Source organism: Hippocampus zosterae, chromosome 19 (assembly GCF_025434085.1).
Source record: "Hippocampus zosterae strain Florida chromosome 19, ASM2543408v3, whole genome shotgun sequence".
Taxonomy (NCBI): domain Eukaryota; kingdom Metazoa; phylum Chordata; class Actinopteri; order Syngnathiformes; family Syngnathidae; genus Hippocampus; species Hippocampus zosterae.
The window spans coordinates 4827122-4852730 of NC_067469.1; the positions used below are offsets into that span (position 1 = coordinate 4827122).

A 25609-nucleotide genomic window follows, 5' to 3' on the forward strand; every position below is an offset into this window, starting at 1 on the left:
GGTAAGGGGCGTGGTTAGTTAAGCTAAAGTGGAAGCGCTTGCACGCGTGTGTCCCCACCAAACATGGACACTGCCAACCGGGTGGTTGTTGTAGTCTCGCTGCTCTGCAACTACCTGTGTCGAGCGGCGCTGGCTACCGAGTTCATCTCTACGCTGACGCTGTTCAACAGCGAGCTAAGCAAGCAAGGGTGCATCTCGCTGTCCGACTGGGAAGAGTACGCAGCGGACTGCGGTAAACGAAAAAGGGGAAACAACCGGGGAAGGAAAGTGTTTTCGTTTTGAACGCCACGTCCTTTTACTCAGCAAGCTAATGCTAACGTAACGTATCGTAGCGACTGACGATGCTTTTGACAGCCAGCGGGCGACTTTATTTTTCCCCTACTGGCAGTCGAGATTTTGAATGTCTGAAACAAGTGATTTGGTAGGATAAATAACTGTCGATAATATTAGAAATGTTACAAAAACTACAAGTGGCACCCTGTTTAGTTTTTAAATGTATCTTAATTGTGTAGTCAATTGTGTCATTGTTAAATCTTGCTCGACTGCTTTGCTATCCGATGGGCATGGAATCATGCTAAGACTTGTTTCTTCGACTTAATAATAAATAGTTCGCGAACAAGTGACAATGAGACTGGGGTGAATCATTTGTGTTCTTAAAAATACAGAGAATTAAAAAAAAAAGTTTGGAGAGGGCAAATAATACCCATATTTTAAAAAATGAATAAAACAACCAGGTTGCTGTTGATCTAATTAATGCATAGGTGTCAAATTTAGGTCCTGGAGGGCCGATGTCCTGCATGTTTTCCCAAGTCTCCCTATAGCACCACAACCGATTCAAATGATCAGATCATCGGCCAGCTCTGGGGAAGCCTGACATTGAAACTGTTCATTTGAATCAGGTGTGTTGTAACAAGGAGATTTGGAAAACATGCAGGACAGCGGCCCTCCAGGACCTGAATTTGACACCTATGAATTCTAATGTACTGAAGTATGCACTTTTTAAAATGATTTTGGTCCTCAATGTCTCACCTGCCTCTTTTCAGAATCATCCATTTTGCAGCTGGACGACCCAAGCTGCGAGGAAGGCAGCAACCAGCCCTGCGAGTCAATTTTCTCGCTGAATGCTGAGAAAATTCTTGTGAGATCACACACCAGAAAAATACTTCACGTATCATAAAATGTATATTCCAATTTGGAAATGTTCTTTGTTTCTGCATAGAATCAAGCCAAACTGTTTATAGACCAGAAGAAAATCCCCCACCCCGTCAAAAACATCAACACAAACGAGGAACTTGGTGCGTTGTCCTAATTGAGACTCTTGCCTCCTTTTCAAGAACCTCCAACTTCTGTTTTATTTTTTGTTTGTTGTTTAGCCATTGGCTACGTTCTGATTGGCAACGGGCTCTATGACGAAGCCATTAAACACTTCTCCGTCCTGCTGCAGGTACGTCCAAATATCATGTCATCATAATCTCAATATCTGAATCATGATTCATGTTTTTTTTTTTCCTTTGGCTGCAGAGTGACCCTGAGCTGGTCAGTGCCATTTATGGCAGAGGGATCGCTTACGGCAAAAAAAGTCATCAGGTGAATGACATTAAATTGTTTAAATTATGCCATGTTGATGCAACTGAATTTTCTCATTTACATCCTTTCGTTACTAACTGCAAAGTAAGTCATGTACATCCCCAACAAATGTGAAACCTCCCTGGAACATGGACACGGGGTTTGCTTTTTTATAAAAAATAATTTTAAAAAATAATTAATATTATCTGCAACTGCGGTTGCTCTCCGCTGCACTCTCCAGGACATCAAAAATGCTGACCTGGCGCTGTATGAGCTCACCAGAGTCATCACACTGGAGCCCAACTGGCCTGAAGTATACGAACAGAGAGCAGAGGTTAGCCGCTATCTCACCACAGGGCAACATAAGTTCCTATTTCCTGACAAAAATTAAACAAATCAACCCCCCTGTTCAGCTTTAATAACATTGCTGTGTTTATGTATAGATTTTGTCTCCTCTGGGTCGCATCAGTGAGGCTCTGGCAGACCTGACTAAAGCCATCCAGCTTCAACCATCAGCTCGACTCTACAGACACAGAGGGACACTGCTTTTCATCTCAGAGGTTTGAAATATAAAACACTGTGTTCGTGTCCACATGTTTGTTTCTATCGGTGGCGGGCTGTGCATTTGGTAGCAGGGCCTTCAGTGGGGACTTGCGCGACATTATTCACCCCCTCCTCCCGCCCCATACAAGCAATATTTGTGTGTGTGCATGCCGACCATCACGTGTCACTTGTGCCAGGACTATGTGGCGGCGTCGGAAGACTTCCAGCAGTCTTTGGAGCTGAAGAAGAATCAACCTATCGCCATGCTCTACAAAGGCCTCACCTTCTTCCACAGAGGCTTGCTCAAGGTGCTGACTTATTGGTGACCAAATTAATATTTTTACACTGAGGGCTGGTTGGAGACCTCCAATCCCCCATCCATGGGTCATTAAAAAATGATACCAAGCTCTGTTGTATCCTCAGGAGGCCATTGAGACATTCAAAGAGGCATTGAAGCTCAAGTCTGACTTCATCGATGCTTACAAGAGCCTGGGACAAGCCTACAGGTTCAGCAACTTCCTGTTGTCCTTTTTAAATTATTATTTTTTTACTCACATTTCTCGACTGCTTTCATTCTACTCTTCTTGCTTTGCTGTCCTCACAGAGAGCTAGGCGACTTTGACGCGGCGATGGAAAGCTTCCAGAAGGCCCTCATGCTGAACCAGAACCACATCCAATCCCTGCAGCTCCGAGGCATGATGCTCTACCACCACGGCTCCCTCCAGGAGGCCATCAGCAACTTTAAGGTGGTCCCGCGGGCTTCAAAGCGCAAACGTTGACGGCAGTAGGAAACGGCTAAATGGATAGATGCTGTATTTTCTGATTCAGATCCGTCGTGGCCGTTTTGCAGGATATTGATACTCCCTTCCACATTTGTCTCATTAAATTTCAAGACAAATGAACGGCGTCTTTTCCCTTCAGAGGTGTCTGCAGCTGGAGCCATACAATGAGGTGTGCCAGTACATGAAGGGCCTGAGTCACGTGGCCATGGGGCAGTTCTATGAGGGCATCAAAGCACAGACCAAAGTCATGCTCAACGACCCACTCCTGGGACAGAAGGCCAGCCCCGAATACCTCAAAGTTAAATACCTCAGAGGTGGTGATCGTCATTGTGGCAATTTTTTGTTCCAGATCACTTTGAGTATAACTCGTGTGATTTTTGCTTCATAAAACTAGAATACTCTCGCTACCTGCACTCACACCTGGACGTCCCGGTCGCCGAATACAACGTGGACCAGGACTTGCCGGGCAACTTTAAGAATCACTGGGCGAAAAATCTGCCCTTTCTCATCGAAGACTACGAGGAGCAGCCCGGCCTGCAGCCGCATATCAAGTACTTAGTTGTTCCCTCCGTCCAGTTTTTTCCCCCGCAGTTTAGTAAGAATAATGCATACATTATATGTAGAAATGGCCATTTTTAAAAATGGTCACGATGAATGATAATCTGGTTTACCTAAAACCCATCACCCTGTGTTTCCGTTTACCGAGAGCTTGGCTAGCAAGTTGCAAGCGTCCAGTGAGAAGGTCTTTCCTCGTTCTTCTCAAACTCAACGACGCCGGTCATCCGCCAACTACTATTTACTCCCTTTCAGGGATGTGCTGCCACAGAACTTTGAGTCCTACAGCAGTGACGTCCAGAAGCTAATCTGCACGGCCGACCATCTGGGGGCAATGATGCAGTACAACACGCCGGGCTTCCTGCCCAACAAGAGGATACACAGAGGTGTCTGAAATGACCACATGAGTACTCAGATAGTGGCATTTCAAAAAAGAAATGAAATGGGGAAATAACGGGATGTGCTTTGCTCTGTCCAGCCATGGGCCTGGCGACGCTCGAGGTGATGCAGGCCATGCAGCGCACGTGGAGCAACGCCAAAGTGCGCGTCAATGGCAGAACCAGGCAGATGCAGTGGAGGGACATGTTTGATATCGCCGTCAAGTGGAGGAGGTAGCAAATCTAACGTCTTATGGTTTAACCAAGTCTAAATGCACGACTGCCCCTGGTTGTGCTGCTTGCCAGTGTCAAAGGATGACCGATTGCGACTTGTCCTGATTATGTTTGCAGATAAGCCAGACTTTGCAAAAACGTTTTAATTATTTCTTTATTTTCCTGTCTGGAGGATTGCTGATCCCGACCAGCCGGTTCTGTGGTTAGACCAGATGCCTGCCAGGAGTCTCAGTCGTGGTTTCAACAATCACATCAACCTCATCAGGCATGCAGGATTTAATTACCTCGCTTTCATTGGATTTTTTTTTCTTCTCTAAAGTCTAATATTTCCCCCTTAATCTTTCCTCAGGGGCCAGATTATTAACATCAGGTACCTGGCTTACTTTGACAACATCCTGGATTTCATCAAAGACAGAATACTGGTCTACCACGGGTGCGCATTCACATCACATCTTTTGCTACCACACTTTGCTTTCTTCAGCCTGAATCGGTTGAAGAAGCGGCGTTCAGCCTCCGTGCTTGTTCTGCCTTCTTGATAACGAACAACAACATGACAATCATACATAAACGAAATGTACACATCATTTTTGAATTATTACACACTCCTGCGAACGCATGGTGGGTGTCACCCCGCTTTCTTCCCTGTACATTGTTATAATTTTCATTTTCGCAGGGCGTACAACCCTAAAGGGTTGGTCGAAGTCCGCCAGGCCCTGGAGAAGGTAAATAAAGTGGAGGATCTTCTTCCTATCATGAAGGTAAGTACTGAAGTGAGGGGAAACTGTGAACTTGCAGTACTGTCGGCATGCATTTGCAGCTCAGTGTTTGTTTCCTGAAGCAGTTTAACAGTAAAACCAGGGATGGCTTCACCGTCAACTCCAAAGTGCCCAGCTTGAAAGATCCTGGCAAAGAATATGACGGCTTCACTATCACCATTACGGGAGACAGGTGACCGGGCAGTACTATCATCATCTTTATTTCACCCTTTTTTTTTTTAAATCCCCCTCGACATTCTACACATTAACTCCACATAATTTGTGTACTTCAGCAGCTCTCATTTATATGAATTTGTTTTTGCCATCTTGCAGGGTGGGCAACATGCTGTTCTCCGTGGAGACGCAGACCACGGAGGAACGCACGCATCAGTACCAGTCAGAGATCGAGTCCATCTACCGGGAGCTGACGACCAAAGGGAAGGTCTTCATGCTCTCCGCTGAGTTTGCGGTGGGTTTGCTCGAAGAATCGGAAGCAACATATATAGTGTCGGAGTAACCTTTTGGAGGGATTGCAAAAACAATCGCCTGTTACTGAGCGCGCAAGCACACATTAGAAGTTGTTCCGCGAGTTCTATAAATTAGTATTTCATAACTTTTCTGAGCAAGTAAATGGGTTATTTCCCTGCGGCTTAGGAAAGCGCTCATGAGCTACATGAGTACAAATCAGACCGAAAAAGCTGTTGCAACTGCAATGCATTCTGGGACTTGTAATACCGACAGTATGTCCTCACTGGGCAGGTTGGACTATTAAAAAAAAAACATACTTTTTTTTTCTATTAGTCGAAAATATAAACTACATAAAAAAACAGTGTTAACAACAATGTTTAAACAGCATTTTGGAGTGTTTGGGGGAATTGTTTCAGCAGTGACATCTACATTGAAAGGTGGTGCTAGTATAGAAGGTACCACGTCGAAATAGAAGTAAACCTAAAGTTGAGATATTTTATAAAAGGCAATAACAAATGTGTAGCGTATGTTTTGCAGCGCACTGTAAAAGCGCTTTTTCAGAAAGCACATTTCTGGTTAACAATGTTATGGTCACTGAGCCCTCACTTTGTTTGTCCGTCTATGGAGAGGTACACTCGGTTCAGCCACGTGAAAGCCATGCATAGTTCATTACATTTTTTTGTCATGATTGTTTTTTTTTTCCACCTGACCGAGGCAACCTTTGCTCTTTCCAGGACGCTGACGCCGTGTGCAACCTGATCCTCTCGCTGGTCTATTACTTTTGTAACCTCATGCCACTCTCCAGAGGCTCCAGGTAATCATTGCCAAGGGCCATCAAATCTGGTTAAAAAGAAATGAACTCATGGTACCTTGAATGACACTCAGTTGAGCGCCAAGGCCCAGCAATCCCCATGCTGTATATAAATTGAGTTGTACATCCCTGACATTGGCATTTATCACATAAAAAAAAGACATGAAGTAATCAGTCATACCTATTTTTCGTCGTGTGTGTGTGTTCAGCGTGGTGGCCTACTCTGTCATGATGGGGGCAGTGATGGCCAGTGGGAATGAAGTCAGTGGTCGCATCCCCAAAGGAAAGGTAGCGTAACTTAAACGTGATGCATCTGTTGTTCCGGAGAAATGTCAAGATGTATATTGTCAAACAACAATCCATTTCACCTGGGCTCGGTATTTATTTCTGTTGTAAGCTGGTGGACTTTGAGGCCATGACGACGCCCAGTCCGGAGACTTTCAGTAAAACGGCAAAGAGCTGGATGCAGTTCAAAAGGTGAAATGAATGAAATCTGTAATTTAATCATAAGGCTCATAATAAATTTCATATTGTTGTTTTTGTACTCCGAAGCTTGCCCTCTTGGTACCAGAGTCTGCCCTCCGTGGCGGAGACCTTCCCATCCATCAGAACCATGATCGAAGTCCTCAACGCAGATTCGTTGTCACAATGTTCAAAGAAGTCCTAGCACAAAACACATGTGAACGGGAGTTTAGTTCAGGACAAGGTTTAAATTGGTTGGTAGAAAGGGAGTGACTGAGAATTGACCATGAATTTACAAAAGTTACATTAGGAAAATTCTTCCAAACAAGTGTAAATGTATGTGGCACAATTAGGTTTGGCTTCACAGCACATCTTATTTATAAACCGGAATTTTTTTTCTGTCACTCGCACAAAAACACAAAGTGACTCGTGTAAAATAAGAAAAAGCACACAAGTAAAGCACATCAAAAAGTGTCTCCAAATAGCGTATTTGGAGATGCATTTATTTGGGGGGTTAGCGCAACAGCTTATTTACTATATATACAAATTTTAGCGTCAGTGTTGATGAAGTCTACTTTAAGGGGATATTGGGATGAATTGGTTGTCTCTGGAATGTGGAAAAACATTTGTTTGTGTTTGGACAAAGTTGAGATTGTCAAATGATGTTTAAAAAAATAGAACCCAGTTTTTATTAAAAGTAAACAAGGCACAGGGTCCTGGAAGCTTTTCATAGTTTGGGGAATGCTAAATTAATGTAGAAAAAAAAAAAGATCGAACAAAAAGGTTATAATTTTTGTGAGCACCATTTGTGGGTAAAGGGTTTTGGTTGTTTCTAACAGTTCCAAAGGTTTTATTTGGCCATCGTGGAATAACTATTTCAAAAGAGAGTTTTATGTTTGTTTCCAAATTTCTGATTTTACTCATGTTCGTTGAAATTAGTTTCAGTGTGGAAGCAAAAGCCTCGGGGCAGTTCACCTTTGAATGTCTGGGGTGGGGGATAGTCAAGCTTTTTGTTCCAAGTACAGTATCAACTGTTATTTGTTTTTACCACTCATGCAGAAACCTTGCAGAGATTTATTGAGTGAATGTTTTCCAGCCAATAAACTGGTTGAGACGCGTTGATGTGTTCTTTGTGGCCTTTTTTCTACTTAGGAAATGACTGCTTACACAGAATGTTCAACCAAGCAAGAGAAGATTTGACTGCATGGTGCCCTATGTAAAATAATACCCACAGTTCTCCTTTTCATAGGTAGAGGCCGCCAAATCCTTCCGTTCGACGTAGCGGTCACGTGATGTCCCGGAAGTGCCTTCCTACCACGTTTAGTGTGTTTTATCGTCGGGGAGTACTCTACTGTCCTTAGTGTTTCAGGAGAACACCTCTGGACATGGAGGAAGACGTGATCCCAGAGGAGGAGAGCCTCGCTGCCGCTCTTAAGCAGCTCGTCAGTCTGGGCAATGCTCTGCTACAGCAGGCCAAGAAAGAAGCGGAGGGTAGGAAAAGTGATTTGGACCATTCCGTTCATTTACAGTACTTTTACGAATTCAGACACATTTACTTTGCTGTTTGAACCGCTTTTTATGTCATTCATTCTCCATAGAAGTCACAATGAAGCTAATTTCGAAAATGAGCTGTCGTATTTTCGTTGCAAAATCAGCTGTGTCGAATTTGGATTTTGCTTTCATTTTGATTGAAGCACACTAAACTCGATGAAATGTCAATGAACCATCAAGTACCTTGAGTTGAAACCTGTTCACAGCAGCGTATCCTAGACAAACATGTTTTTAGTTGCATTAACATTTTTACAAATAAATTTTCTCCCCACAATATAGTGCCTTGCTTCTTCATGGGGAATTGCAGATTGTCATTCTAAAACGTTCAAACAAATCAAGTTTCTATCGTTCTCTTCAAGATTCCATGGAGGACTTTGTCCCCTACAAAATTGCCGCTTTGTTGGGCCTGATTGCAGCTGGAGCAGATTTCTACGAGAGGTGAGCTTCATTCAACCTTGTGTTGAAAAATGATAAGAAAAACGGCAACAACAGTAGGTTTTGTACATTACAATACCATAGCACACATTAATTTACTTGCTCTTTCTTAGCATCGGAGTGAAGAACAAAAGCGAAGCCCAGGCCGCCTGGCAGAAGTTGTATCGGTAAGTGTAAATAAACCAAAGGTCGCAGATTACCATATGATTGTGAACATGCCACCCAAGTGTGTGTAGCAGGTTAAATGATCTCCATGATAACACGTCTCTATAAAGTACATTTATTCTCGTCACGGTCTCCCCTCCTTGCATCATACAAAAAAGTCAAAAGAAAAAGCAAATGTGAGAATGCAAATATTAATTTGGTTTGACTTTTTCAGTCAGATATTGGTTCAAATTGCACTTGCGCTTTGAAGGCTCTGATGTATTTGTAATAAGCAAGTTATCCAAAGTGCAGAGTGCTTATTTGTGTTTTCACAGCCATACAGCAGTGAGAGAACAGGTGGAGGAGCTACTCCAGCTCCAGGTTTGTACCACAAAATGAACAATCTTTATACAATTGCTCCTCTTTGAACAGTGTGTGTATGTATGTGTCTGCACAGAGCGAGTGGGACTCATTCCTGGAGCATGTGGACCGAAGTCTTCAGTCATCTTGTGCTCCTGTGAAGTTAGGAGGAGAAACAGCAGACATCTTTAGCCCTGAAACTTTGTTGACTGATGGACGGAGTGGAAAGTGAGTATGCGCAATGCTGTTTTAACACAAAATTGGTGCATTCCTCTGAAACTTAAAAAGGACAGTTTAGCCTATAGCTATGCCAGTTTACCATTATATAGCAGCCCTTTCCCAAAACATTTTGATCACGCACCCCCTTCAACACGCTCTCTCCTATCCCACCCCAAGGTTTGTGGTCGCCTCAGATATCAAGTTAACCTTAGCTCTCGAGCTGGAATGTATTTTTCTTTAATTTACGCTTAGCCCTTTATTGTTAGCCATTAAAACACAGATAGTCAGGTAACTTAGCCGGTTGGCCGCATAGACAACTTTAAATATGAATGTGTTGCATTTGAAGGCGTGTCACCCTAGATCACTACCGTTCTTCGGGGCAGAAGCTTCTGCTGGTCCTCATCAGACACTTTGGATGACTACCGTGACGCGACCATGTGGCTGAGCTTGAGGGCAGCAGGGTTAGTTCGCCCAGAAGTCACCAAACAAACATAAAAATGACTCCAATTAAATGTTTTTCACATGTTTTGTTGTCATCTACAGGCTGCCCTGGATGCTCGGTCTGTGAAGGTCTTGGTGGTGTCTTTTGGGGCACTGGAGGGGGCTCGGTTGTGGCTGCAGCAGACTGGATGCTCCTTGGACTTGGTACTGGATCCACAGAGGAAGGTAGATTACAGCTAGGGTTAGGCAATTATCATAATCTATATCACCCATTTGTTTGAGTCTCTTCAATTTTTTTCTCGATCGTAGTCGGTTGTGCAAAGCGTGACTGCAATTCCCGCTGAACATTCCCTAGATGGGAATTCTGACTTTTGGGCTGGGGTGGGAAACATTTTATTTTAAGGCGGAAATATGACCTAGCCTTAATTCCAGCTAAATAGTTGTCCTGTTGGTTTTAGATCTACCGGACCTTTGGACTGATCTCGTCCTGCGCTAAAGTAATGAACTTTGACTCCATGCTCCGGTACTCAGAGTACCTAGCTGCCAAAAGAGACTTCCCTGAATTCCCTATGCACATGCTGGAGGACATCTACCAGGTACATACATCTGAATCTTATCGCAGATAGCCAGCTTGCTTTCAGGTAGCCAGTTGGCCTCACTCAGCCTGTTTGCCACCTAACTGATCCCACTAAGTTTGCTAGCTAGACAGTTTAATATTGTTCGCCACGTAATGCTGAATCCTGAAAACATATTTTTCCAGATGGGAGGTGACTTTCTGCTCAGCGAGACCAACAAAGTCCTTCTGTCCCACCCAAGCAAGTACCCGATGGACCGACCCACACTCGGCGACATCCTGCGGACAGCGTCTAGCTCAACTGAGCTATTCGCACAGGAAGCCAGCAGTAGTGGCGCTCCACTGCACACCAATGACGTCACGCCTCACACTCACGACACCGTGAAGAGGTGCGACCGATGCAAAGCTGTGAGAACCGGGCGCCCCTTTCTTGCTGTCAGGTCCTTGCTATAACTGAAATATGAATAATTACGAACACCATTTGAGCATTAGGACAGTGTACTAGTATGGTTTGTACTTGTATTGTACTCAATTGTAGGGCAAATTTGGCAAACGAGTAATGGAACTATTTTAATATTGGAGTGGTGCATTAGTTGACATCCATGTGGCCAAAGTGGCACTAGTCATGCAAAAAATGTCACTTTCATAAGATGTATGATAATTCTACTGGTTCTACTCGTGCACTAAATAGTCTTTCCGGTGATGTTGAAGAGCTGACAAGTACACTGACCTTAAACTTTGTACTGAGGATACTGAATAAATGTTCAAATTTCTTTCTACAAGCAATGCAATACCCATCTTATTTGAATTTGGCACCTTTGTGTGGCCAAATGATGTAACTAGCTTTGTTTTCAGTGCACCCCCGGAAAAAAAGTGGATTTGGTTGACTGATGTCTACAGTAATAGAAGACCAAAAAATTACTTTTTCCTGATTTTCCTTTATTGCAATGTGACTTCATAATCACAGAATGCAAAGCGAGCGCACATGCACAGAGGTCCTGAAAACCAGTGCACTAATATCTCAGTAAAATAGTTCTCAAGTGGCATTTAGGACCCGTCGTAACATCCTTTAAAAAGACGTCTTGTGTAAGGATTCAGACGAGCATGCGACGTGATGCTAACTCGTGTGTGTGTGTGTGTGTGATTGGTCAACACAAGGCTACAAAAGTACCTGATAAACATTCATCCAAGAACAATGAATGTAACATTTAGATGAGGGCTACAGTTAGTAATTGGCGGGGTTTACTATGTTGTTGCCATGATTACCTTCTTGCTGAACTATAGTATTTTGGCTCTCAAGTCAAAACAAAATGTGATATGATTTCTAAAGGAATTGGCTCTCATTACATTAGCCAAGGCAGTTAGCGTGTGGCTAACAAACGACAAAGGCTTTACTGCATGTTTACATGCACTAGCAAGTAAGTATTGTGCTAGAGCTAATCACCAAACAAGAGCATACATTGTAGTTTTTGCACTTTAAGAGAAAAGCTCTGTACTGAGTGAAATCGGTGGCGCTCGCTAACACCAATCAAGCTAACGGATGCTGATGCAATTGGCATGGGAAAGGTCTGGTAAGGGAGTCTCGAGGTCAGGCAGTGGTAAGCGAGAAGTGTTCATAACGACAAACACCTCAAAAACGGTAAAATTGGGGCATGTAATTGGATGAATGGAATGTCGGTGAAGTGGCGATGACGTCATCCAGCGGCCCCGTATTCACCGTCTGGTTTACCAGTTGTCCAGAAAGTCGAATCCTGTCTTCAGGATGTTGTTGCTGGTGTTAAACTGAAAGGAGAGGACATGTTAGTGAGCGATTGAGGTGATTGACAATTTTGACGCTTACAAACTAACGTTTAAGTTAATGTTAGAAACCAATGTTAGACTCAGATGGAAGCTAATGTTCAAGCTCATATAGGAGGCAAACAGGTATAAGTGCTCACTGTGTAGAAATTAAAATGGAGTTGAATTATTGTAGTCAAGGTCACCTGGGGAAAGGCAGGACTACCAGGCGAGGCGTTGTCCTCTTTCTCCTTGTTGCCGGGGAGAGTGGGGCTCTTGACATGGGGGTTAGGGAACACCTCATCCACGGTGTAGCTAACAACTGGGAGAGTGCTCTGCGACCGCTCCCAGCCCGCCACCGATGACGAGACGCTGAGCGCAGGGACGGGGGTTGGTGAAATAGAGATTGCGGCAGGAGCCGGGGGTGCGGCGGCAGGAGGCTGTGGTGCAGGAGGCTTGGGTGCCCGTTGCTTGGCCGGCCTGGACAGCGCCAGATGGTGAGGTTCCGACTCCGGCTCTTTGACGGGGAAAGACGTCTCCTGTGGCCAAACACATTGAAGGTCTATTCTTAATAAGGACCACCAAGCTTTTAGACTGCTGTAATATTTGCTGTATTCGTTTTTTAATACAATTCTTTCCCCTTGAAAATTGTTACTCAAAATTTATTAGAGTGGACCATTGCTCACCTGGCGCAGGTACGAGGGGAGCGTCTTCTCCCCTTTCTCAAGGGACTTGATCTGGCTGGGCGTCAGTGACTGGAAGTCTGCTTGCTCACCCTCCAGGCGCGAACGCTCAGCGCTGATCTTCCAGAAAGCAGACTCCTCCTCGGGACGCCTGCTTTCGCTCACTGACACCTTGGTAAAACAAACAAGTCGTTTTATATGATGCTATAATATACATCTGGTGGCAGAGTGCCAGCAATCTGTTCTAGCATACTCAACCCACTTTCACTTTTGTTTTTTTTCCCTTGCATTTTTTGCATTTAAAGAAACAAAGAGAGAAATGCGTGTGAAGGGCATGTGTGGATCTTCTCATGACTTCAACCCAAGTGAGAACCCTCAAAGCCTCAAACATAAGACCTACTTTTGAGATCAGATAACCCCCCTCCCCCACCAAACACGAAGTACCTTGGTTCCAGTAGCACTCTTGCCATTTTGAGTGGAGTGAGGGGTCTTTGCAGATTTGGCGTCCCCCTGAGAGACGTAAATGCCCTGGTCTGGCCCAGATGTCAAGCTGAATTCAAGCTGGCTCTGAAAGACGGTGACAATGTTTTCAGGGGACATATTAGAGTGGGATGAGGGCTGGCTCATGTTCGATCTGCCCTTAAAAAAGCCAATTCCACTATGGAGAAAAACTCATACCTAGCTCACAGATTTGGCTGTTACTTAAGGCTCCACCTTTTTTTCAATTCAAAGGATTTCCCATAGAAAGGATCATTGCATTGTTTTCAAAAGCTCCTTCCTGCGCAGCCTTACTGGATCAGGGAGCATTATTTTGAAGGCATCCCGCCCGGTCAGCTGTTTATAAGACACGTCACAATGAATTTAAATTACCGGTAATCATGTTTACCTTGGTTTCCCATGAGAAGGGGGCTGAATGCTCGTCTCGCCATGTGATGTCCTGGACACAAAAGAGGAAAAAAGCTATTTCACCTGCCATTTTAGGCGCCGGCAATGGCTTTGTTAGGTACGTGACGTCACGCGAAAACTCGGAAAGAATTTGTGCTCACTACAACTCTCGAAAAAGACGAAGTGACTACAGTATGTCGTGAACTATTAGTAACGAGATGTTAATTTAAACACAGCCAAACAAAAACTTCCAAGGCAAAAACTACAAGCTAGCTGTATCCACTGCTACGTGGCTAGCGGTTCGCAACGCAGCAAGAATGGCCTAAAAACTCTGGTTTCAACTCCCACAGTGAACGTCTCTAGGCACCTCTTCCCCAAAACGGACGATCTTCTGTCCGGTCTCTATGAGGAGCTTGGGGTAACAGACCACCTCCTCCCGGTCTACCCGGTGCATTGCATATCGGGCTTGGATGTGCGGGTCCATCATCCAGTTGTCGATGGCGTTGTCCTGCTCTTGCGGCGACATTTTGTCCCACGTCGAGCCGTGCTGGTTTTTGATTTTCTCCCGCTCCTGCATGATCTTCTTGGCCATTGAATTGATGGACGAAAAGTATTGGAATTTCTTCTCATCCATGTTGTGGGCTTCGAGCCCTACGACCGACGCGGCGGCCATCTTGTCCGTCTTCCAGCTGTTTTTTGTTGTGGTGAAAAGACTGTCACTGCGTGGGCGGGACCTGAATGATTCAATGACTTCATGTGAAGTTAGGTTGTTTCTTACTGTGGGTCGGTGGCATTTGGACAGCATGCGAATAGCAAGTGACCACAAGGACACTGTACCGTTTATCTGTGGTTTTATTGTTCTTGTTCCTGATTGTAAAGTGTCAGTGTTTTGAAATGCGCTTATAAATAAAATGTATTATTATAGTCAAACAGTATAACGACCATTTGTCAATGATAACGAGGTACATGGAATGCAGCATTTAAGTGGGTAAACGTGACGTGGCTTTCCTCTTAAACCGGAAGAGATTCAAGTTCTCGTGTCCGAAGAGCTCCCAAAATCGTCATATTTCTTCGAAGAAACCGCTAAAGGGATAATGTAAGAAATAATATTGTTCTGCGAACTTACTACAAACGTACACGGTCTGATTTGGACAATGTGTCGATGTCTTGTTTGCTAAACAACCCCCAGCTTGATATTACTAGCTTACTCAACGAACAGTTTTGAGCATTTTCTGTGAAGATGTGTTGTATTTTTTGACATGATTTTCCGTTGCTGCTATTTCCACAAAGATGAAATAATATACAGTATACATTTCATTTCATACCATCCGTGTTCCTTCCATTCCTTTGCTTTTCTTAATTACCTTCCCTGTCACTTTCATGGCCCCTTGCCTTTCAAACTGTCCTCCCAGTTTCCCAGTTAATTCATTTTAAAAGGATGTCCCTATTTTATGTTTGTACATCAAATGTGCTATCTGTGGTCTGATTTTTTTGTTGTTGCTGTCAGAATGGTAACAGACGTGCAGTTGGCCATCTTTGCGAACATGCTTGGCGTGTCCCTGTTCCTGCTGGTGGTGCTGTACCACTACGTGGCCGTCAACAACCCCAAGAAGCAGGACTAAAAACAGTCGCACCCTGGGCAGGTGAGTGCAATCTCAGCAGCAGCCAACAAGACATCCCTGTTAGGTGATTATATGAAACCGGGGTCAACTTATCGTATGATGGGAAGACAAAACTTTTGAACCTCTGAAAATGAAAAGAAATTGAGAGCATAGATCCAAACAATACCAGTTTTAGTAGCAGATACTGACCCAAATGCTAAGTCAAAATGGAAATACACTTGAAGACTCAATACTTTATTTTTGTTTCCAAAACGGTGAGGTGCTCTACAAAGAAAAAAAATGTAATGTCAATTTTTTTTCCACTCTCCAGATGGGAATCACCACCACCTCCCCTTCCCAGGAAACAACAATTCCCCTCAAATTTCCTGAGGATTGTGCAAGAGTTACTTCTTTTTCAATAAAATATGCAAAGAAATATCCTTTCCTCTACTCTTATCTATAATCATGTTTTGTGCAGCGTTTCCCAACCCTTAAGCGAAGGCATGTACATACAAGTACTTCAGAAAAAAAATCTCACCTCATGGTTGATTGCATACCATTTGTGGAAGAGCTTTTAATTGTTCTGCTTGTCAAGATAGATACGTGTAGATATCGATGAACAATGATCAATTTTAGTACCTGTAGAATAATTTTCAGACAAAATCAAATTAGGTAACTACTCTGCAGTGGTTAGGAATAGCGTATTCACAGATTTAGTGTATATTAATCATATTTAGTCTAGAATGAAGCCATTGTAAAAGAAAGACGGAAACATAATGGTGACAAAATACTTTTATAGCATAATATTCAACACTTAGTGGTTCACAGTGAATATTTTACATTGGACGCATTTTTCTTAAAATTAATCACAGAAGGTATGAACAAATGGTGGAAGTTCAAGCAAACATCTTAACAAATTTTGGCGGCGGCGCTTGAGCGGAACTCGCCTGAATCTATGAAAACACACAAAATGCGAGACAATATCCAACGTGTGTAAAGGAGCAGCATTGAAGTGAATTCTTATAGGCAACATTTTACAGAATGAGGTTCGGTAACAAGGTGCTCATCACTCAAATGTGTGCACAGTGGTATCTTGACTCATGAGTTTGACCGAGCCCAACTTCACTTTGCTCGTCGATCTAATCTTCCCCATTGAAATGTCAGGAATTTTTTTGCAGCGCCAAAAGAAAATATTAGAGAATATAAAAGTTTTTTTATTGTATGCACTGCAGTATTCGTGTGTAGCCCCTGGGTTATTTTAGGTAGGCCTATTGAGAAATTCTGCCGGTCCGTTAAGGGCAATAGCACAGGTGGTGGTAATTAACCACCTGTAAGGGGTGAGCGAGTGGGCGTGTTTCGAGAAGAGGAAATGTTTTTTAGCCACTGGCCGCTCGTGTGTCGAGGACCGAGTGGGCTCCCCAAAACTCTGCTTCCACCACCAATTGGAAGTGACTTTTACAAACAGACGGCAAACCGTGGTGGGGTGAATACACAACTCCACGTGTGTTGTTGAGGAACGAAGCTATTCCCTCGCCGTGGCCCGCTGGTGACATTATTTCCACATTGAACAGGCCTGCCTCGGTCCTTGCCAGTGTTCTCATTTGAGCGAGGGCGATCTATTTTCTTTATTTTTTTTGGGGTGGGGGCAGATTTTGATAATTGCCAGAAATAATTCAGATAACCAATTATTCAGCTATTTAATTAAACATATAATTTTTTTGTTTGTTCTTGGGTCCCACAAGACTGACAAAAAAGATCTTTGAGGCACTCGTGAGTTCAAGGTACCACTAAATTGTAGGTGAGCGTGTCACAGTACAGTGTTTGGTGAATATATAGAGACATTAAATGCAGGTAAACGCTTGGTTATACTCACTGTGGTGAAGGCACTTGGACCTGACAACAACAATACGATTGCACTCAATGATACGGAAATATACATGACACTCACGGAACACTTCATGAGGAAGAGATGAAACAGCTGTCGGTTTTAAAGTTAGCGCTATTGTTCTGACGAGGCTATTCACTGCCAACCCACAGCTTGTTGAGGAAATGTGCAGTACCCAGATTGGCCTTCGTAGAGCTCGCTATTTCACAACATGGGCTCGGGCGGTGGTCCTCTTGAGGGATTTACACGTCTGCTGCTTGCTTCGCTCGTCATCAGCTCCTGGAGGGCACAAAAAAAAAGTAACACCACCTTAAATGACAGTTGGGGGTTGGGGGGGTCAACTCTTGTGAGTTACCTTGAATGATTCCGTTGGGGCGGTTTTTAGCGAGGCGCGCACCGGCGGACACCCCTGCCTTCCTGATGCGCACACCTGCATGTGGCTGCAGCTCGCACCTGCACGGGCGGTACAATGTTCAAACTCCACAATAGTCGGCCATGAATCGTGTTTTGTTGTTTGCTATCTTGCTGTATGTACATTTAGTGAAGTTAGCCTGAACTTTGCAAAGCACTTTGATACTTGACAGTCATAAAAAGGCATCATACCCATCGTGAGTCTTGCCAGTCAGTTCATTATAGATCAGCAAAAAGTATTGATGCGATGGAGTTGGTGCAAATTCAAAAATGTGACTGATAAAATGAAGTTCGTCTGTAAAGATTGCAGAGCATTTGACGATCATCCTGAAATGTCACCCAAGAGCTAAATATCCCAAACGTTGTGAGTAGTGTAATAATGAAAATAAAATCAAATTTTGGGACTCACTTGCTCACTTTGACCGAGGCCAGGATGTGCTCGGGCCCACAGTCTTTAGCAGCCTATGACAAAGATAAATGTAAGAACTCTCAGCAAAACCCAAATGTACGTTTAAAAATGAGTTGTGGAGGCTGACCACTGTGGCGGCGCGGTGGCCGACGTTTCGGTTTCCTCTTCCGCTTCGGCCGGCACGTGCAGGTAAAGCTGGTTTGGACCAGGCCGCCGCCGAGCCTGCATGGAAATCTGCACAACTCAGGCCTGGTGGGCACACAGGAAAGTTAAAAAAACAACAAGCTGGAATCAAAAACATGTTTTGCAAACACGTGGCCTTTTATTTAAAAGCAGCACAAATGAACATTTAAGTCATCTGTTAGAAACAATTAGCATCATGCTGAGCCAGAGGAAAAGGCTCAAAACTCTTGATGGTATGTTAAAAAGTGAAGGTTTTTACGACAAGTCACAGTGAGAAGCTTAACTAAAAAGTACTGCAAGGCAGTGCATTGCCAGTAAGTAAGCTGTCCCAGCATCTTCGCCACATAATTGTCACTATATTTTACTGAGATCAGGGAAGTTTTTATTGTTTGCTACATACAAAAAAAGATGAAAGGGGCCCCCCCCACTTCATTTCATGTCAACATATTCTATGATGACAAACAATCAAAAGGGGGGAAAGTCAATTTCACCTCGGTGTTATCAGAGCTAAGACAAATTATATTGTAATGTTTGCTTTTATTTATGAAAATTGAAAACATTTTTAAGTAAAAAAAAAAAACTTAAAACAAGCGTGTCTGTAGCTTTAAAAAAATGTATTTTTTTTTCTCCGAACCGTTTATCATGTTACATTTTATTAGAATATGCAGCGGACCTCACATGGATCCGTGGGGGACACCCCTGACTTCGTTCATTTACATAACATGTTCGCTATCAATCCAGTGTTGAAGATAGAAATAGACAAATATATATTTTCAGACACGAGAACAAAATATGACAGATTCCCAAATAGAACCCAACAACTCACGTGACAAGACGCAAGGTCACAACATTTAACGTCACTTCTACTAGTAGTACTCTTTGTGCACTGATGGTGCAGGATACACTACTCGTTCCAAAACACAACGCATCTTGTGGACAGTCCTCATAAGGACCACAAGGACGGGATGTTTGCTAAAGTGACAACGTTAACATTGACACACAAGAGACCACAAAATACAAATAAGATCTAATCATGGGGGGAAAAAACACATTGTTGCCATTATGTGAAAAATGTACAGCCATTTTTTTAAACACATAAATCTTGTGGTACCACTTGAACCAAAAAAAAAAGGCCATTTTAGTTAGCAACAGTGGTGGACAATATGGAAAACGATAATTAAAATCTGTAAAATTATGACAGTTCAGTTTTCAAAAATGTGAACAATTCAATCACAATAGCTCTCAAATCACAAAGCAAACATTATTTATACTTAATGTAAATTTAGCAGCACTTCACACGAGAAACAGAATCTCAAAGTGCGAAAGAGAAAGGCAGTAAAACCGCAAATAAATTTGTCTCTTCTATTTTTGTCAAATTATTACTTTTAAATCTCAAAATAATTTACTTCCCTCTCAAGATTGGAACACTACATTTTCATTTCATTTCATTCTGAAATTGTTAACATCGATTCTTTTCAAAGTAATCTCATTTACTAAACCAAATGTATTCAGTTATTCTTTTGGTTTTTTTGTTGCATGCAACCTTTGAAGATTTATGTTATTTTATCCTAAATATGAGCCGAGAAAATACTGCTTTCACCCACCTTAAAATGTATCATTTTGTATGCTTAGATAAAAGCATAAAAATATTCTGAACTATTTTACTCCGCGACACAAAAATAAACACTGAACAGCGGTTATGTACACTGTAACATTATGCGTAAAGGTTCCATTGTGTATTTGCATTGTTTAAGTAGTATCAGTCCTTAGCACCGATGAAGACGCTTACGAATTGACTCAATAATTTAGTCCTTGGTTTCCCTAGCCGGCGAGTTGTTGGCAGGCGGTGGGCCCTGCAGGAGGCGCGGGCCGAGCTTAGAGAGGAGCCCGGCCCGGGGCAGCGCCTGCAGGGAGGGCAGGAGTGCCGACAGGGTCGGGGACCGGAGGGAGTACACACCTGCCATGCTCGAGGAGACCGCCGCCCCCGCGCACGACGACGAAGAAGAGGAAAGTGGGGGTGAGGGTGGTTGAGGGGGGCAGGTGGGTGCGTGGCTGTTGCCGGGGGAACGCAGGACGGCGGGGAGGGGGTGGTGAGGAAGCGGGTGTCTCTTCTCTGCAGTTTTGGCGTCTACGGAGACAGACACACCTGCTGACACATGCGGGAGTGGAGGGGGGCATGCTCGGGCCCTGCTGTCGAGATTTCACTAAGCCACGTTCCGAACATGCTGCCCAGCCAATCGAAGCGCGGATCCAACGCCGATAAAGGTTAATAATTTTAAACTGTCAAGAATCAACATCTTCAAATCCAAGGTAACCAATGTACTTGTATCTGTTAAAAAAAAATGCTAACATACCAGTGGTCGTAGCCATTTGTTTTGGTATTACGCAATGTAGTCATCGCATCGCCACTGCAATACCTCAAAAATCAACACCGTTACATCCTTCTGTCAAATAATGTTATGCTCTTATTAGCGGCAACCTTATTGCACCTTCATTTTTTCAATGTGGGATTCATTTGGAATCCCTTGAGAATCAACACCTTTTGTCACCTTCAAGGTAGGCAATGTTCCCATACGGTATGTGAAATGTTTGCTTGTAAACCAAGAAAATGCTAATGAATGCTTATTTTTATTCTCTTCTGCAGATCCAGCGAGCATCAACACTTTCGTTCGGCAACTCACCCCTTGCGGTCCCGGCGGACTTGTTGCCGCCGCCTCGCCCGCTGCCGCCATTGCTGGCGTGGTTCTGCGAGTGCGCCCGCGGCGCGGGGCATGCGAAGGTGAAGCTGGGCGAGCTGGGCATTTTGGGGGAGGGCGTCAGGCTGCTGCTGCTCTGGCTGTTGCAACGCACCCTATCGAAGGACCCTTCGAGCAGCTGGCCGCTCAGACTGCTGCCATGAAGGTTTTTATTGTTACCATAATGTCAGTGCCATTTTCCATATGCAATTTCACTTCTGTATGTCGGCATGAAGCTCAATGATTTTCATGAGAACAAACAATAGTTTTTTTGGGAGCATTTTGTTATTTCAGTAAGTCAGTTTCACAGTAAACTTCAACTGGGAGTGACAGATAAGAGTTTGAGGTAAGCATGCTTGCATCTTATTTGGAGAAGAGTGATAATTTTATGTGCATGTGCGTGAGAACTCACTTGAGGAAGGTCTTGGGCGGCGATGCCTTGCCGGGGTGGTGCGCCTTATTCGGCGGGTGGGCGCTCGCGGCTTTCGTGTTGCGGATGTGCTTGAGCACCCATGCCCGCAGGTTGCCCAGGCAGTTGTAATCCGACAGGACCAGGCGGGGCCACGGGTTGCACTCGGCCATATCCAGCGCCGAGATGGCCACGGCACGCCCCACCTAGTGGGCGGGGCGACAGTCGTAGCTCTAATGGTACCGTGTCGTGCAAGACTGTCATCTCCAGACATGGTGGAGTGCGGAAAAACATTTTTGGAACATAATCAAATTGAGATTTATTCCCTCGACCCCATCAATATGCGGTTATATATTTTTAAGGTCCTCCTCCTATGTCTTTTTTTGTGGTTGTCACCTACTGTACCTGTTCAAAGATTTCCGGCGTGTACTTGAGAGGGAACGTCGGCATCATCGGTGGCGTGGCCCGCCCGTTGTCATGGCACGCTGCTGGGATGGGGTTAAGAGCCTTTCCCGTGTTGTAGTTGCACTCTAAAGTGTAGCTAATACAACAGCGAAGAAATGCTTATTTTATGATCTCTCAACCTTTTGTGACATCACCCGCGTATTTTACCTGTGCAGAATGCCGATGGCTTTATGAATGGCGACGCGGCCGCTGCCTTCCTTCGACTGGCCGTCCCGTTTGTCCCGTGCGTACATGTTCTTCTCGGAGAAGTTGCAACCCAGAAAGTCAAAGTGTGGCGAGTTGATGGCGATCAGCCTCGGGTAGAGCACGTTCTCCACCTGTGCACACAGGGAGCACCACGGTATGCTATTTTCTGCAACCCCCATGGCAAGAAATATCGCATCACGACGACATCAATTTAACCAGATCTTACTTTAAAAAAAAAAAAGTGCAAAATTGAAATGTTTTCTTCTTAAAATTCAGTTTGTTTACCTGCTGGCTCTCATCAGGCAGATTGTTTCCGTACATGAAGCAGCCCCGCTTGGAGGCATGGCCGTGCAAGTCCACGTAATAGGCCACGCCACCGTCCTTTGGCGGAAGAGATTCCTGCTCCTTCTCTTTTGCCACCAGTATTGTAGGTGGTCCCTCTTTCGGTGGCTGTTGCGGTCCGTCCGGCGGCACGGCGGCCACGATGATCACCGAGGAGCCGGACGAGCTGCTGACGTCTCCCTTTGCCATCCATCCAATCTTCCCCGTCGCCGAGGTGAGCTCAGGCTGCGGGGGCGTCGCGTCCTTAGCTGCATTGCGCTGGTTCAAGCTGACTTCCAAGGCGGTGAGGGCAGGAACCTCGTGATCGGCATCCTCGACGTGAGGTTGAAGCGTTTGGACGTCACTGGGAGGGGCCTGGGCGAGGGGGGCACTGGGCTGTGCCTTATCGTGTGTCGTACGGTTGTGCAAGTGATGGTAGAGCAGCAGAGCTTTGGCGGCGTAGATGGATGGGTGAAGCTCGGGGCTGGGATTCATGTACTGTCTGTTCAGGTTCACGCCCCGCGAGTCGGTCCTGCGCGTTCAAAACAACAACTAAACTGCATACTGTGCCAAAAATACACTCATTCCGTGAAATCGGGAGTTCATTGGCGAAATCGATCTTCCGCTGTTGCAATGCAAACTTGTACATTTATTCTCAAAATACTTCTGCCTTGGTCTGTCCGTCTATTTTTTTCCCCCCAGTCCACTCCTCCTGCATTATTCTTCTGAAGTGTCTAATTACAAACAAGTGAGGTAAGTTGTTCTGACCTGTAATGTCCCCGCACGACGCCATCTGGGTTGAGCATGGGGATGAGCTTGAAGACGAACATGTTTCTGAGCGCGTGAGCTCGCGGGTCATCTTTCCGCAGGATGAAGTCCAGGAAGCCATTGAAGACAAACGAGGACGGCGTCTCTCCGGGGTGCACGCGGCTGCTCAGGAAGAACACCTGCCAAGACCCATGTTCAAAAGTCACGACAAATAATGTGAGCAATGCGTGCAATTTGGGTGACGAGGGCTTTGCTTATAAGGTTATAATCCTTAGCGCCCCCCCCCCCCCACGCTAACAAGTATTTGTACCTTTTTGTTCTCGAAGCGGTGAGGTCTCGGCGTTTCAGCGTCGGGGAAGAGCTGCGGCAGGCGAGGCTCACGCTCGTCCTGCATGCCGCTGCAGTTGGTCACAGTGAGCAGGTCCACGCGGTTGCCGTCCAGAGAGCGACACAGCAGCTCACGCCGGTAGTAAATCTCATCTGCAGGGCTGAGAAACACAGAGAACATTGGGACCATTTGTCTTGTCCGAAAGTATACTGTACTTGTGACTTTTTTTGTCAGTAACTTTCTTTGTAATCATTTCATGAGTTTGAGGTGTTACCTGGAAGGACCGAGCCGTGCCGCGTGACGGTGGCTGTCGTCCAACGACTGCAGCATCTCCTGACACTCGGCGTACGAGAAAGGGAAGCAGAAGGAGAAGAAGGTGGTGGCGCCTCGAACCTCCAGCAGACGGTGAGTGAAGGACAAGATGAACTGGTTGCGAACAATCTGAAGAACAAGAGGAGCAAAAGATGCATTGTTAATTCTGTCACTCTTTGATTAAGCGCGTTTGGTACCTCAGTGACGGGTCTGTCTCGGACACGCTCCCACTTGTTCTTTCCGGGGAAAGTCCGTACGAGAGGCGCCATGCCTTGATTGTAAAGCTTCCTCTGGTTGTTCATGTTCATCACATTGATCTTTAGCAGCTTTCCAGGCGCCATGCCCTGCACGCTGAAGTGGAACCATGACCTCAAATACAAAACCATTTGTTAACAAAATACAAACGCTGTCTTTCAAAACTTTACTTGACATATGTCATCTATTATTAGGTGACTATAAAATTTTCCTGTCAAATTGCAACTTCCGTTTGTGACTTTCACAAAATGCTAACTTTTTTGCCAAACTGGAGCTTCTTTCTCCAAACTTTTTGGTCAACAAAACTGCACCATTATTGATTATTTCCAATGTTATTCATTTACCGTCTAGCGTTATACAGTCTAGTCACCTGTTGCCGTTCTCGTGTTCCGTGCCGCCACAGTCGGGGTGCGTCCACACGTTAAACTCGTAGTCGGGGATGTTGGAGGCGCATGTGGCCCCTACGGGGGCCGGAGCAGCATCATTAAGGAAGCTCGTTATGTGCTTATTCACCTTCTCCACGCGGGCCAGGTTGCCCGAGTCGAACTTGGAGTTGAACACGATGTTTCCAAAGCGAACCTCCATGGCCGCGTTTCCTCTTAGAACGCTTTCACGCCCCACAAAATCTGATGAACCAGCCGCCAAAAATACAGAAAAGGTTAAATGAATGGATGGTTTAAGGAAGACTATTTCTGCTTTGAAGGTTGAGCTTGATGTTTAACACAGTACAGTCAATGGTTCACAAACTTTTTAGAACAAGTTGCACCTCAAAACCAAAATACTTGGCTCTCCAAGTATCAGCAGTAAATTATTGTATTATGGTAAACCTCTAACATCATGCAATTTAAACTGTTACATGAGTGTGCTTAAATATTGGAATTAAAAATAACGAAATAATAAATGCTTTAAATGTAGTTAAATACAACTGAACTGTACTTGAATACACTGCACTAGATTAGGTGGGGGGTGGGGTACAATTACAGGCTTTTCTCGATATGATTCCCAAAATATAGTAATTTTATTTGGATAAAATTGTGATCTTTCTCCATTTTCCCCATTGGATCAGATTTGAACGGGTGGGTGTGACAATGTAAACAAGCAACAGCGATACCCAGAGGCGGGGAGAATAACTACGACCAAGTAAGACACATTTACTCGACGACACTCATTTATTTAACACAATGCGATAAATGTGTGAAAATGTGACGAGTACGATTGTTTCCAACTAACCAGCTCATGTTTATCCGGCAGGGCACAACAATCGCGATGGTTTGGTCCCACCGCCGCCTCCAAGACGAACAGCTGACACACAAAACGGGCTCAGGCATCGGGGGTGGGGATTCAAAGCCTCTCTCGCTGTCTCATCCGTCGGACAGGAGGATTGATTTCTATCCAGTCAGAGCATTAGACGTTTACATGGATGCAGCTTTCCGATGTTTGGTCCTTGAACGCTACCTGAACGTTACTAAGCTACAAGGGACACATTAGCTACCCAGATAGCGGTCATTGCTAGGAAGAAAGACCGTCGCTCCGGTCCTAATTCACTGCGCGTAGTCTCCAGATCTTTTTTGGATATTAGCACGGCCGTGTTCTCCGCAACGCACGAATAAATATCGATTTTATTTATTAGGTCATCGCTCGACATCCTTATGTTTTGATGTCATGTCTCCGTCCTTTTTTTCCTCCAAACTCTGCAGTCGGTCGCTACGACTGATGCGTT

At 44.6% G+C, this 25609-nt stretch overlaps 5 protein-coding genes across 7 annotated transcripts; 3 read left to right on the top strand and 2 right to left on the bottom strand.

The window, feature by feature from the left end:
* Window positions 1-4: 4 nt before the first annotated feature.
* ttc13 (tetratricopeptide repeat domain 13) lies at window positions 5-7671 on the top strand. 2 transcript variants are annotated; one of them, XM_052053398.1, is made up of 23 exons: window positions 5-232; window positions 1044-1138; window positions 1220-1295; window positions 1374-1444; window positions 1522-1587; window positions 1808-1900; window positions 2010-2126; window positions 2307-2417; window positions 2533-2615; window positions 2714-2855; window positions 3031-3205; window positions 3286-3442; window positions 3702-3832; window positions 3925-4057; window positions 4230-4322; window positions 4407-4490; window positions 4731-4815; window positions 4896-5005; window positions 5146-5281; window positions 6015-6094; window positions 6301-6379; window positions 6489-6568; window positions 6644-7671. In XM_052053398.1, the coding sequence occupies exons 1-23, from the start codon at window positions 64-66 to the stop codon at window positions 6756-6758; spliced, it is 2481 nt and encodes an 826-aa protein (XP_051909358.1). In that variant the 5' UTR covers window positions 5-63; the 3' UTR covers window positions 6759-7671. The 2 variants fall into 2 exon arrangements, with proteins under 2 accessions (XP_051909358.1, XP_051909359.1); XM_052053399.1 differs by having other exon boundaries at window positions 6-232; window positions 4899-5005.
* Window positions 7672-7836: 165 nt separating this feature from the next.
* selenol (selenoprotein L) lies at window positions 7837-11059 on the top strand. The gene is made up of 9 exons (XM_052053411.1): window positions 7837-8044; window positions 8464-8542; window positions 8653-8706; window positions 9019-9064; window positions 9141-9271; window positions 9609-9723; window positions 9806-9928; window positions 10162-10299; window positions 10464-11059. The coding sequence occupies exons 1-9, from the start codon at window positions 7939-7941 to the stop codon at window positions 10728-10730; spliced, it is 1059 nt and encodes a 352-aa protein (XP_051909371.1). The 5' UTR covers window positions 7837-7938; the 3' UTR covers window positions 10731-11059.
* A 136-nt stretch (window positions 11060-11195) lies between these two features.
* c19h1orf198 (chromosome 19 C1orf198 homolog) lies at window positions 11196-14338 on the bottom strand. Its single transcript, XM_052053412.1, has 6 exons — window positions 13989-14338; window positions 13623-13673; window positions 13181-13303; window positions 12740-12907; window positions 12260-12592; window positions 11196-12059 (listed from the first exon to the last, which is right to left on the bottom strand). Exons 1-6 carry the CDS (start codon window positions 14292-14294, stop codon window positions 12003-12005), a joined length of 1038 nt encoding a protein of 345 aa, XP_051909372.1. The 5' UTR covers window positions 14295-14338; the 3' UTR covers window positions 11196-12002.
* On the top strand, window positions 13721-15658 carry ost4 (oligosaccharyltransferase complex subunit 4 (non-catalytic)). Of its 2 annotated transcripts, none has more exons than XM_052053413.1 (3): window positions 13721-13739; window positions 15129-15260; window positions 15554-15658. In XM_052053413.1, exon 2 carries the CDS (start codon window positions 15130-15132, stop codon window positions 15241-15243), a length of 114 nt encoding a protein of 37 aa, XP_051909373.1. In that variant the 5' UTR covers window positions 13721-13739; window position 15129; the 3' UTR covers window positions 15244-15260; window positions 15554-15658. The 2 variants fall into 2 exon arrangements, with proteins under 2 accessions (XP_051909373.1, XP_051909374.1); XM_052053414.1 differs by lacking the exon at window positions 13721-13739 and adding an exon at window positions 14616-14717 and having other exon boundaries at window positions 15129-15264.
* Window positions 15659-15999: 341 nt separating this feature from the next.
* agbl5 (AGBL carboxypeptidase 5) lies at window positions 16000-25276 on the bottom strand. The gene is made up of 16 exons (XM_052053397.1): window positions 25120-25276; window positions 24260-24515; window positions 23832-24003; window positions 23597-23763; window positions 23305-23482; window positions 22995-23173; window positions 22191-22758; window positions 21867-22036; window positions 21660-21795; window positions 21258-21460; window positions 20792-21000; window positions 20068-20238; window positions 18055-18176; window positions 17928-17980; window positions 17463-17560; window positions 16000-17386 (listed from the first exon to the last, which is right to left on the bottom strand). The coding sequence occupies exons 2-16, from the start codon at window positions 24472-24474 to the stop codon at window positions 17307-17309; spliced, it is 2721 nt and encodes a 906-aa protein (XP_051909357.1). The 5' UTR covers window positions 24475-24515; window positions 25120-25276; the 3' UTR covers window positions 16000-17306.
* Window positions 25277-25609: the final 333 nt, after the last annotated feature.